At 39.0% G+C, this 13,994-nt stretch overlaps 1 protein-coding gene and 2 pseudogenes across 3 annotated transcripts; all 3 read left to right on the top strand.

The window, feature by feature from the left end:
- The first annotated feature begins 2,005 nt into the window (after positions 1-2,005).
- Positions 2,006-3,601, top strand: LOC148917541 (protein ANTAGONIST OF LIKE HETEROCHROMATIN PROTEIN 1 pseudogene; annotated as a pseudogene).
- Positions 3,602-5,109: 1,508 nt separating this feature from the next.
- Positions 5,110-5,835, top strand: LOC148917542 (uncharacterized; annotated as a pseudogene).
- Positions 5,836-12,264: 6,429 nt separating this feature from the next.
- On the top strand, positions 12,265-13,778 carry LOC103333756 (putative RNA-binding protein ARP1). 3 transcript variants are annotated; one of them, XM_089051988.1, is made up of 5 exons: positions 12,265-12,695; positions 12,812-12,959; positions 13,045-13,168; positions 13,272-13,305; positions 13,397-13,778. In XM_089051988.1, exons 1-5 carry the CDS (start codon positions 12,498-12,500, stop codon positions 13,691-13,693), a joined length of 801 nt encoding a protein of 266 aa, XP_088908114.1. In that variant the 5' UTR covers positions 12,265-12,497; the 3' UTR covers positions 13,694-13,778. The 3 variants fall into 3 exon arrangements, with proteins under 3 accessions (XP_088908114.1, XP_088908115.1, XP_008234871.2); XM_089051989.1 differs by having other exon boundaries at positions 12,812-12,956; XM_008236649.2 differs by having other exon boundaries at positions 12,266-12,695; positions 12,812-12,974.
- The last annotated feature ends 216 nt before the right edge of the window (positions 13,779-13,994 follow it).

Here is a 13,994-nt window from a genome sequence, read left to right on the forward strand (position 1 = left end):
GGTTATCTCCATCAGTTAAATCTCTTAGTCCTCTATAATAGGTATTTGGATGACCATTAAGAATATCCTGAATCAGATTTTCCATTATTTTGGGTGAATATTACTGCCTGACTGAGATTGCATGCTTCAATTTGGTGGTCAATTGTAATGGTTGGAAATGAAAGATTAGTTTTACTAGGCTAAACCTTTTGTTCCACTGAAATGTCTGTCATATTCAGATTTCATCTTTAGGAAGCTTCTGCTTGGAACATTTGGGGAGGATCTTTATCTCTAGATCAACATATCTTATTTACTTGTGACAATTTGTCTTTATTCAAGCCATTAAAATTTTCAGTCTATATGTAATGCCAGTGTACATAAGAATGGTTTCTTCCCCTATTCTTGTGTTCAGTATACCTATGTGCCCTTTTGATGTATGATAGTATCTCTTTATAAATCGAAGACGACTTGAGAGACTTCTCGGCGTGGAAGCGCTAATGCCTTCACTACAAGATCCTGAGCATTTATGCTTCTAGATAACTTTATATTTCTCTTTATTAAAATTGAGTATATTGTGGGCTGTGATTGCCGGTATTAATGTATGATTGGATGCAGCTTACATCTTTATCAAACCGTCGTCCTCATGAAAGGTTGGATCTCCTACGCTTGCGAGATACAAGAGAGGTTTATGTAAGAATGATTTGCTACTTCTCATCTAACACCTTGTTTGAAATCTCATTTAGAATAGTTCGTATATATATATATATATATATATATCAATGCCATATGACCTCTTATACCTTCAATTTATTTCAAAACTCTTTTCTTCATTGTCTCATTAGACTGTTTTGTATCCAATTTTTCATATGCAGAGAATATAATGCCAACTGATATATCTCATAGCAAAAGTGAGAAAAATGTTGTCATTGGGTTTAGTTCATAATTATGATGGATACATTTTAGAAAGTAAATTCTTACACAAGCAATTTTATACTATGAAATTCAAGATTCTTTTATCCCCAAAATGTTGGTGGATCCCTATTTTTTATTGTTGTATTTATGGGTTTAAACTGTATTATTTTTTATAAATAAAATTCATTTTTTATTCTTGCCTAATAAGCTAATAGCTGGAAATCATTAGAATGGAAGGCATTGGAAAGAATTTAAATTCTCATTCCCCAATATCACTGGTATAAATAAAATAATTGAAGAAATAACTCTATCCTAATTAGCAAAAGTGGTATTTTGAGCCCTAAACCCTAAAATAACATTGACAAAATTGTATATTTAAAGAGTATAGCTGGGCTGCTATACTATTTAAATATATTATTTTAAAGGTATAGTCATGCGGCTACACTCTTTGAATATAGCCGAATATTTTAAAGGTATAGCCGTTCGGCTATACCCTTTAAATTCATTCGACACGAACACGAAGCTTGCACTCAGAGTCACACGGCCATTTCGCTTACAAGCTTTAAAGACTCGAAGCTTGCACTCACAGTCACACGGCCATTTCACTTACAAGCTTTAAAGACTCGGTCTTGAGCCTCTCTCTCTCTCTCTCAACTCAAGCTTCGATTTTTTTTCTTTTCGTTTCGGCTGATTGTGTTGATTGGATTGGACTGGACTCTCTATGAAAACTATCAAATGTCATTCAGCTATTGAAATCTCCACAAAGATAACAACTCTGATGCTATAAGGGAGTTAGGCGGCCTGGGCTGATCTAGGCAGCGCCTAGGCGGGTCTAGGCGGCCTGGGCGGTTCTAGGCGGCCTGAACAGGTCTAGGCGTCCTTTTTTTTCCAAATGAAGAGAGAAGAAGCTTGCACTCGCACAGGAATGTGGTGCGCGAGTGAAAAGAAGAGACAGAGAAATGAACACGAAGCTTGCACTCGCAATCCAATCTTCAAAATTCGAATACTCGGTCTTGAGCCTTTCTCTCAACTCATGCTTGGATTTTTTTTCTTCGGTTTTGGCTGCTGCGTTGATTCGATTTTTTTTTGTGCCTTTCTGTTATTGAAGTTGGCAATGTCGGATGATCCAATGCAGTTTCTTAGTATGCCAGAAGAAGCCCAGAATATGGTTCTTTAACTTGAGGCACACCTTGCAGTTTGGCATTGGATTACACCATGCCGGTCTGAATGACAAATATAGATCTCTGGTTGAGGAGCTTTTTGCAAACAACAAGATTCAGGCATTTCTGTTTTACCTCAGTAAGCATAGTCTTTCCTGAAAAACATATTAGGAAAATAGAATATAAAATATAATTTTCTTACTCTATATACTGATTAGGCATATGTATTAAATTATAGGTATTGGTTTGTACCAGTACATTGGCACGGGGTGTAAACCTTCCAGGTCATCATCTGTTCATTATTGAGGTAAGGCAAAATTTGTGCGGTATCTTTTTCATTTGGTTCCTATATTTACAAAGGTTTCTAGCAGGAGTTTATTGCAGCAGCTGTTCTTCAGGACAAATTTACGTAAGTGTTGATTATCTTGCAGGGAACAGAATATTGTGATGGGAAAACAAAGAGATATGTTGATTTTCCAATATCAATCACAGATATATCGCAAATGATGGTTTTGGTCACATGCTTTTCTCCATTTATAATCAATAGTTGCTCCGATTCTACAAGAAAGATGAGAGTAGATGTCCATCACAATCCGCCCGCCTAACAATCAATAAACACAAATCATATTACTTTCTGAATATTTGCCTCAAATATTAATACTAGGAATCAGGTTGTTTGGGGTTCTTTAACCTGAGTCTCAAAATAATTAAAAATAGTGGCTATACTCGTTAAAAATTAAATATAAATAGGGTATAGCCGTGAGTCTCAAGTATCAGTGGGAGCTGCCTTCGGGGTAGGCCAGTCCACAGTTTCTCAGGTGACTTGGAGATTCATTGAAGCATTGGAAGAACGTGTGCCAAGCACCATCTCAAGTGGCCTGATTCCAACAGAATGGAAGAAATAAAGTCCAAACTTGAAGAAGCCTTTGGATTGCCCAATTGTTGTGGAGCCATAGACGGTACACACATCATTACGACCCTTCCTACCGTTCAAACATCAGACGATTGGTGTGACATGGAGGACAACTACGGCATGCTCTTGCTGCAGGGAATTGTTGACCTCAGGTTTCTTGACATTGTAACTGGTTGGCCTAGGGGCATGACGGTGTCTAGACTTTTAAAGTGTTCAGGGTTTTTCAAGCTCTGTGAAGGTGGACAGCGTTTGAATGAAAATATTAGAACTTTATCTGGAGGAGTAGAGATTAGAGAATGCTTAGTTGGTGGGGTTGGCTGCTTCCTGGCTCATAACTCCTTATGAAAGCAATGGCCTCCCAGCTTCCATTTCCGATGCCGTGCATGGGACTGCAAGGTCACTTGCAGTAACGGCATTCTCGCAGTTAAAGGGCATTTGGAGAATCCTTAACAAGGTAATGTGGAGACCCGATAAGCAGAAACTTCCGAGCATCATCTTGGTATGTTGTTTACTTCACAATATAAGAATTGACAGTGGAGATATATTACAACTTAGTGATGGCCTCGTCAGCTTCTTCCAGCTGCCACTTCACGTTTTCAAATTCAATACCTTCCCCCTTTTTTGCTCTTTTCAGTAATCTCCACCTTCCTCTTCAGGTCTTCCATGGTTATTTGAAGGTTTCTCAACTTTTGTACATCAGAATCAAGTCTTTCTAGAATCCTTCTCTTGTTGCCTTCTTGATGGGGCTCTGTAAATCTCTTAGAGATCTCTAATTTGTCCACGCCCAATTCCTTCTCAACCAATGATTCTGAAGAGGAATAATTATTCTTGTGTTCCTTTAAAAGACTTTCTGGCTAGAAGACCATACACGATGGCATTGAAGCAAAGAACATAATTGCATTAACTCATGGGTGCGTGTCTAGTTTATGAGACGTGGCGTCTGCAAGCACATGCTTCTCAGGTGCTGTTGTACACTCCTTCAAAGAGATGACAGATGGAATATAGGCAGCCAGCTGATCTTGTAGCCCTGCTAAACGAAAATCAGAAGAGGAAGAGGGGTGAGGGAGATGCCAGTCTCGCCGGGCGGCTATACCTTTGAAATATATTATATTTAAAACGTACAGCCGCGCGGCTATACCATTTAAATATTATTTAAATAGTATAGCCGGAAAAGGCCCAAAAATGGCTACACCACAAGCTTTACAAATGCTGTTGTACACTCATTCAAAAAGGAGACGGATAAACAAAAATTGGTACGGGAAAAAAAAGGGATGCTAGTATAGCCGATCGGCTATACCTTCTAAATATATTACATTTAAACCGTACAGCCGTGCGGCTATACCCTTTAAATATTATTTTAATAGCATAGCCGTTCGGCTATAAATTTTTTTTTTAAAGGCCAAAAATGGCTATACAAGCTTTATATTTTCCTCTTTGCCTGGCTAGCTTCACCAAATCACTTCCCATCAAAGTCTTCAAGATCAAGGCCAAAAAAGAGGTGGCCAATTCCTCATTTGAGCTCTCATGAAGTCTCCCAAGAAATCAAAGAAAAGCAAGATAGGAAAATTGAAGAAAAACTTAAGCTTGGTTCCAGTCGAGCCTAAAGCCCCAAACTTTGGCTGGTGGGATTAGTTTCTTCAACCCAAGGTTTTTCTTTTCACTAAGCTCACTCTTCAATTACTCTGCTTCCTGCTTTTTAGTGGAATGCATTCAGATTACTTGTAGTTTTAACTAAATTATCTTTATATTTTGCTTATTTTGGAAAATCTATGATGCACAGAAATCTAGAACTGTTGGCGAGATATCCTAGTCTTATTAGGATATTTCTTTCTTATTCTATTAGGATTTTATTTATTTCCTTTTTGTATAGATATTATGTAATTAGGACTTTTCTTATTTCCTAGTATAACCCTACTAGGGTTTGTAACCTTGTATTATAAATACCTCCTTTCGAAGAATGAAATACATCTGAAATATTCTACCCATATTGTTTGACTTGGTATCAGAGCCAGGTTTCTAGTGACCTGTGTGTGTTGTGCCCACTCATGTTCTACTGTGTGTCCTAATTCCTTTTAGGGTTCTTGTGCCTATGAATGTGTTGTGTTTGTCGTATCTGCTTCGTGTTGTATTTTTTCCGCTGCTATCATGAGTGATGATTCCAAAGTCGTGGTGGGTGCCAATGCATCTACAACAAAGGAGGAACGTCCCTCGCGTGATTACTCTACCCCTATTACTTCTGACAAATTGGATGGCTCCAATTATACCTCTTGGTCTCGTGGTGCGCGTATTACAATTACTAGTCGTCGTATGGCAAGTTAGATCAATGGGAAGAAGCCTGCTCCGTCTAAAGATTCTGTTGCCTATGCCGAATGGGAAGAAGATAATTGTCTGGTGCAGTCATGGCTTCTCAATTCCATGACTAAGCCAGTTCGTGCCTTGTTTGAACATGGTGCTACTGCTTTTGATATATGGGAGGCCGCTTGGAAGACTTATACTGTGACTCAAAATAGTTCTCGTCTGTTTCAACTCCGACGGCAGTCCATCCTTACGTGTCAGAATGGTGAATCGGTCAAAGTGTTCTATGAAAAACTTCATGCTATCTGGCAGGAGATTGATTGTCTGCATCCACATGAATATAGTTGTGCCGATGATGGGGCTCGTCATATGAAAGAACTTGAAGCCGATCGAGTTTATGATTTTCTTGGAGGACTTGATCCACCATATGATGGTGTCCGTAGCCGTATCCTTGCTCTTAGTCCTGTCTCACCCCCTCTTGAGGCTTATGCCATGGTCATGGAGGAAGACACCCGTCAGTCCGCTATGCTTGGAGGAAGTTCCATGGCCCTCAAAGTCGACCCAACATGTCTATGACCGGTCGCACAACACGACGTGACCGGTCGCCCCTCATCCAAAAAAATTTCTCTTTCACTGGGTCGCACCTGCTGGCTCTACCCCTAGCTCTCTTGACGGTTCTCCTAAATGTCGTCATTGTAATGGGAATCACTACTCTGAGAAGTGCTTTAAGAAGCATGGTTATCCCGATTGGTTTGCTGACTACAAAACTCGTATGTAAGGTCCCAAGGCCGCCTGCACTATGACTCAAGATGAGACCCATCCTTCGGCCCCGTCTACTAATCTGTGTGCTTCCGATACCATGGCAGGTATGGGTTCTAATACTTGGATAATTGACACTGGTGCTTCTGATCATATGACTTATGATAACAATATGTTTGATGAGTTGTCTCATAACCCTCGTGACCCCTATATTACTAGTGCTAATGGTTTATCTTCCCCAGTTACCGGTGAAGGTACCATCCACCTCACTCCTTCTTTACCTCTGTCTCATGCTCTTTTGGTTCCAAATATTCGTTGCAATTTGTTGTCTGTTGGACGTTTACTTGATACATTTAACGCTTCTGCTACTTTCTATTTTACCCATTATTTTTTCCAGGATCTCAAGACTCACGCGAAGATTGGGCATGGTAAACGGATAGGGGGGTTGTACTACTTATAGTTACCGGCTGTAGCAGTTCGTGGGTGTGTCGCTAATAAAGTCCAGGGTGGCAGTGTCAAAGACAAGCAACAACTTTGGATGTGGCATCGTCACTTAGGACATCCGTCATTTGGTTATCTTAAGCATTTATTTCCTTCATTATTTAGTTCGTGTGATGAGTCTAGCTTCAAATGTGAGACTTGTGTAATGGCCAAGAGCCACCGTACTGTTTTTCCTTTGAGTAATAATAAAGCTGCATTGCCTTTTGAGTTAGTACATTCTGATGTATGGGGCCCTGCCCCATGTGACTTCTCATGGTTTCCGTTGGTTTGTCACGTTCATTGATGATTGCACTCGCTTAACATGGATATATTTGATGAAGAATAAACATGATGTTGCCTCTATTCTTCCTGAGTTTTGTGTTATGGTGTCTATTCAGTTTCATGTCAGTGTTAAAGTATTTCGAACTGATAACGGAGGTGAATATGTGAATCATACCTTGACCTAGTTCTTCCGTGATCAAGGTATCATTCATCAAACTACCATTCCATTCACTCCTCAACAAAATGGTGTGTCTGAACGTAAGAATCGTCAGTTACTTGAAGTTGCTCGCTCTCTTATGTTGGATATGTCTGTTCCCCACCATTTTTGGGGACATGGAGTTTTGGCCGTTGCCTATTTGATTAACCGTACTCCTAGTCGGGTTCTGGATTTCAAGACTCCGCTTGATTTATTATGTGACCATAATCCTCCAGTTTCGGTCTCTAAGCTACCTTCGAAGGTGTTTGGGTGTGTTGCTTATGTTCATGTCTACTCCAATCAACGGAGTAAACTTGACCAATGTGCTCTCCGCTGCATCTTCATTGGCTATTCTACCACTCATAAGTACAAGTGCTACCACCCTCCTTCACAGAAGGTACATGTTACTTTGGATGTCACTTTTCATGAAGAAATACTGTATTATGTCTCTTCTTCCTCTCCAATTCAAGGGGAGAGGGGGAGTGAATTGAAGAATTTCAGAATGGAAGATCTTGGACAAAAAAATGCATGTGAAAATCTTGGAATGGAAAATCTTGGATGTACAGAGGCATCTGAAGGAATCTTTGATGGAGTGCCAACGACTAAGCAATCTATGCAAAACCGACCGGTCGTGTAGAAGGTGACGACCGATCGCATGGCACGATGCGTGACGAGTGTGTAGAAATGACCGGTAGCCCAACAATCTATGCAAAACTGACCAGTGGCCCAGAAGGTAATAACCAGCTTGTTGAATTCCTTGATGAGATTTGCCCTTCGCCAGAAGAATGTAACAGTGATATTGGTGACTCTTGTGAAGATGAGACTGATATAAGACCTCCTTCTGCCCTGCCATTATCCCAATCAACTCGTGATGATGATGAGGTACTCTCTAATGATGTATCTACTTATCTCTTACCCCCACATACTACTCGTGGTAAACCTAAAGTGCAATATTCCCCTGATATACATGCCAAATCTAAATATCCTATTAACCATTATGTGTCAACTCATTGGCTGTCTAAGTCATATGCATCAAATTTGTATCAATTATCTAGTGTATGTGTGCCAACTAAGTTGCAGGATGCTCTATCAAATCCAAAATGGGTAGATGCAATGCATGTTGAGATGGAAGCCTTAAATAAGAATGCCACTTGGGAGCTAGTCCCTTTACCAAAAGGAAAAAAGGCAGTTGGATGCAAATAAGTGTTTACTCTGAAGCACAAGGCTGATGGTTCCATTGACCGTTACAAGGCAAGGTTGGTAGCAAAAGGTTATACTCAGACCTATGGAGTGGATTACGCGGAGATCTTTGCTCCAATAGCAAAGCTCAATACTGTACGCATACTCTTATCCTTGGCTGCTAATCATGATTGGCCTCTATTACAATTTGATGTCAAAAATGCATTCCTCCATGGTGACCTCAAGGAAGAAATATACATGGACCCTCCGCCAGGTATCCCTGTAACCTCTAAGGAGGGTATGGTGTGCAAACTACGGAAATCTTTATATGGATTAAAGCAGTCTCCAAGAGATTGGTTTAGGAGGTTTGCTGCATCTATGAGGAAATTTGGGTATGTACAAAGTAATTCGGATCATACTTTGTTTCTGAAGCGTTGGAAAGGTAAATTGACAGCTTTAATAATTTATGTTGATGATATGATTGTAACTGGAGATGATCAGGCAGAAATACAGAGTCTCCAGAAATATCTGGCGTCTGAATTTGAGATAAATCATTAGGTGACTTGAAGTACTTTCTCGGGATTGAAGTGGCCAGATCTAAGCATGGTATTTTCTTGTCTCAAAGGAAGTATGTTTTGGATTTACTTGCAGAAACTGGAATGTTGGATTGTAAACCAATTGATACTCCTAGTGAACAGAATCACAAGTTGGGGTTATATCATGATCAAGTTTCTACTGATAAAGAGCGCTATCAACGACTTGTGGGGAAATTAATTTATTTAGCTCATACACGTCCTGACATTGCGTATGCAATAAGTGTAGTAAGTCAGTTTATGCACGCACCTAGTGAAGATCATATGGCAGCTGTGATGCGTATTTTGAGATATCTCAAAATAACTCCTGGCAATGGGTTAATATTCTCCAAGTATGGTCATACAAATGTGAAAGGATACACCGATGCTGATTGGGCAGGTTCGACTACTGATAGACATTCTACGTCTAGGTATGTTACGTTTGTTGGTGGTAATCTTGTTACTTGGAGAAGCAAGAAACAAAAGGTGGTGTCTCGATCTAATGTTGAGGCCGAGTATCGTGGAATGACCCATGGTGTATGTGAGTTACTGTGGTTGAGAAGATTATTGAGAGATCTTGGCTTTGGGCCTAAGAAACCTATGAATTTATATTGCGATAATAAGGCTGCGATTGCAATTGCTCATAACCCTGTACAACATGATCGTACAAAGCATGTGGAGGTTGATCGAAATTTCATTAAAGAAAAGTTGGATGCGGAGATTGTTTCCTTCCCATTCATTAGTTCTGAGTATTAGTTAGCAGATGTCCTTACGAAGGCTGTTTCTACTAGTATCTTCCACAACTCGCTTGACAAGTTGGGCATGCGTGACGTCTTTGCTCCAACTTGAGGGGGAGTGTTGGCGAGATATCCTAGTCTTATTAGGATATTTCTTTCTTATTCTATTAGGATTTTATTTATTTCCTTTTTGTATAGATATTATGTAATTAGGACTTTTCTTATTTCCTAGTATAACCCTACTAGGGTTTGTAATCTTGTATTATAAATACCTCCTTTCGGAGAATGAAATACATTTGAAATATTCTACCCATATTGTTTGACTAGAATAGGTGGTGGATTTTGTTCTGTAATGTTCAATTCGGTAATGATGTTCATAATTAGAGCTCAAAACCTATAAACGGTGCTTTTGTTCAGTTAGGCATTTGAAAAAATCGGCCTAGGCGCTAGGCGGGTCCCTTTTTTTTTCCTGACTTTAGCTAAATTATGAACTCGCTTCAATTTCTGATAGCCGCTATACAAAAATTTGCTTTTGATTATGTGTTTTGCATCCTGAAAAGAGAAAGATGTGGTCGAAAAGTTATTACTAGAGGGAGCAATAGAGATTTTAGCCTGTAAAAGTAGTATGTAATTGTTAGGAATCTGGTTTGGCCTAAGTTGGATGAGTAGTTGGAAATCCTGACTGAATCAAACTTGGGGAATATACAGACATAGAAACACATAGTCGGGCTTTGCTTCTTGTCATAAACTATGAAGCCACAATTCACGTCTAGAAGGTTGACGAGTTTGACTTTGTTGTCTGCATGATTGCCTATATCAACGTCATTTTTGGTAGCGTTGAAATTGGACTAGTCTTAGCAGTACGTATAATTATTGTGTGTGACAGTAACACTATATCTAACAACTTAAAACTACGCATTAGAACTAATATTTCTTTTTTCTTCTGTGTAGGTTGCAATATCTGTGATCAGGGTACTTTTGTTTGTGGCAAGGCCAAGGACTTTTGTTCGAGGAAACCTTCCGAATTCCATGGTTTACAGAAATGTTGAGGAGTATCCCAATGCAAGCAATGTTCCTAGAATTCTCAAATTCTCATACTTGAGATTGATGCTCCCATTTACTTTGCAAATACCAACTACTTAAGACAAAGGTACTAATTAATTAAACTAGAGTAAGAACTAAAGATTTGGGGCTTAAGATAGATAATAGCAAATACAGGGACTAAGGTTTTGTTGAGTTGTTCTTGAGGTGGTGGTACTATCTTTTTGTTTTCTGGTCATGTTTATGTTCTAGTGAGCCAGAACTAAAGATTTGGTACTGGGAAAGAGACATCCCACTTTGTTTGAGAAGGTTTGAATCAGACATTTGATTTTTATGATGATTGCACAAATTTTCATCTACAAATTGATTGAAAAACTAGTGTAATGCTTCAAGTTACCAGTCGCTTCTAACCAAGGTGCTTTCTGATAGTGCCATCATACTCATTAAACATAGAGACCTCTGTGTGTCATCCATTTGATTCTAATAATTTCAAAGTGTTAAGTTGGTTTACTGTTCTAGCGTTTCAGCCATAAATTACTAGAACAGTCTCACGATGAAAGAATTGATTGCGTTCTCATGATTGTTTGTGATAATAGAAACTGCTTTCTAGAAATCCTTTAATCTTCTCTGATGTATTTTGTTTCATTTGTAGGCACACAGGTTGGAGAGGACTTGATGAAGGCATCGTTGTAGTTGGGACTTGCATGATTTAAAAGCTACAATGGCTGGTTGCATGTCAACCCCATCCAAAACAATTAAATCACGGAACAAACATTGTCAGTGGGTCATCAAACGTCATAGAAAGGCAACACGCTCTACTTCAGATGGTACCAAGAAATGAAATAACAGTTTCAAGAAAATAAACAGTGATGCGGGAGCTCGCGTGAGTGACTATGCTGTCAGTGAGTTTGTTCATGTGGACTTTGAGAATGATGCAACAACTACTCACAGAAGATCTAAGGTTTCTAATTCAACATTCCATCTCACCCAGCTGCAATGGCACCACAGTCAATTGATTCGAATGGTGTGTGCTTTCTTTCATCAAATTTCAACTATCTTTCAATTTCAACCAATAGTGCTGACAATAAAATTAATGTGAGATTTTTTACCTTGAAATTAATTTGTTTTCTGGTTTAATTTGCAGCTGTTGGTAACATAGACACAAGTGGGATAAGCATATTTGAAGAGGTCAAAAGGGTAATTAATTGGCATGCCTGATAATTGGCATTGTTTTGAGTTTGAGCCTCCTAAAAATTGTACAAGATTCAATCAATATTCTTATTCCTATCCTCACCAAAGGATATATATAGTTGAATACAGCAAGGCGACAGTATCTTTGTTTGGACCTCCCATCCCATTATTATTATTATTATTATAAGTGTGGAAAAGCAAACGTAAAAATGGAGATTTTTGAGTCCCTTTAGCTTTTTGTTGGAAATGATTTGCTCCACTTACCACTTGGACTTGCAGCACTGCACCTGCACCGCAGTCTGCACCTTTCTTGTTATTCCTTGGATCATATTTTTCAACGTTTCTCTGAAAAAAAAAAAGAGTAGTGAATAGTGATCGATTGATTTTCTTGTTAAGGGTATCTTTGTTTCTCGAATCTGATATCTTTTTTACTATGAGGATCTAGTAACAAAGAAAAAACAAGGTACGACAAAAGGTTAAGTATAGGCTTGAATTGATTGATTTCTGTTTTCCTTTATTATTTGTGACCCAATCCAACGGCTATATCTCTCGCTTTTTCTCTCCATCAACCATCACGCTGTCTGTTGCTCTGTGTGGTGGTGTTCTTTTTCTTCCTTCCTTCCTGGGTTTATTTTATTAGGCTTTGCATTTGGCGCTAGTTTTGCTTCTTTGTTTGTTTGGCTTTGGACTAGCTTGGCTGCGCTCTCTCTCTCTCTCTCTCTCTCTCTCTCTCTCTCTCTCTATATATATATATATATATATATAATCTTTCATACACTCACTCAGGCAAATAATTTAAAGATGGTGAGCTCCTCAAACTCAAACAGTGGCACACATGTACAATTTGGTGACACAAGCCACACCAAGATATTTGTGGGTGGATTGCCATGGGAGACTCAAAGAGACACCATGAAAAGCTATTTCGAGCAGTTCGGGGAGATCCTAGAGGCTGTTGTCATCACTGACAAAATCACAGCAAGATCAAAAGGCTATGGTTTTGTGAGTTGACTCTACTCTTCTTCTTTTTTCTTTTCTTTCCTATATTATATATATGGTTTAGTTTTGTAAGCAAGTCCAGTTGTTTTAATGAGGAGTTGTATATTTTTAATTGTCAGGTGACGTTCAAGGATCCAGAAGCAGCAGGGAGAGCTTGTGAAAATCCTAATCCTATCATTGACGGAAGGAGAGCAAATTGTAATCTTGCAGCCCTGGGTGCCCAGAAGAATCATTCAGCCACTCCTCAACCTCAACCTCATGAACGTGGTGGTTTGCTGAATGGTCTAAAAACCTAGTCTGATGACCTTTCCTAAGTTCGTTATATATACTTAATACTTGTTGTATGTTTCAGAAGCTGAGGAGGGAATGAAGAAATCCAGAGCATCATCCAGACCCTTTATCAACACAACCTCTACGTATTTCTATTTCCATCAACACAACCCCCAATATGCATTCCCCTATTATTCTGCTTACGGGTAATTAAGAAACACTTGTCTATATATGTACTTTTTTATTTAACAATTCATTTGTTTTATAAATTAATTCTCAAGTGTGAATGGTCTTGGTTTCGTCATTCAGATACCCAGTTTACCAGCAGGACAACTTTGCAACGGTTAGAATTTACTTGGGCTGATCAATGATTCATTCATTCATGATACGAACAAGTTGTCTTGATAATAATTACAAATGGTTTTAACATTTAGATGCAGAGTTATAATTACAATGGATATGGTGGTGGCGGTGGTGGTTGTGGTCGGGGCCAACACCACTACTACTCTAACTCTAGTAATGCTGCTGGAGGCCCTGGAGTGTATCATCCGTTTTGTTTCTATTCTCCATCTCCTATGATGATTCTTGTACAGCAGCAGCAGCCACAGCAACGGGACCCAACAACATCCAACGCCAAACTAGAACCAACAGCCTCCTCACACACACTCACAGTCACAGGGAAACAGCAACAGCATCCTCTCAGACAAGATCCAACAAGAAGAAGAAACTGACCTGAGATTACAAAGTCCACTTGTCTTCTCCTGTTCCTCTTCATTAAGGGTTTTATTTTATGAATCTTATCCATTCATTCTTTTATAGTCAATAACCACATAATATATATATATAATATATGTTAACTCTCTTCCATATGGATTTGAAACTAAACTAAACTAATTACTAAACTATTACTAAACTAATTACTAAACTATGCACGCAAACATCAATTCTTCACCCACTTCATGCCATTGCCATCGAAGCAACATGTGTACGCCTACGCTGCTACGCCACAAATTAAGACCAAAAACTCTTAGA

The sequence above is a fragment of the Prunus mume genome, linkage group LG5 (genome assembly GCF_029339155.1).
Source record: "Prunus mume cultivar Tortuosa linkage group LG5, ASM2933915v1, whole genome shotgun sequence".
Lineage (NCBI taxonomy): Eukaryota > Viridiplantae > Streptophyta > Magnoliopsida > Rosales > Rosaceae > Prunus > Prunus mume.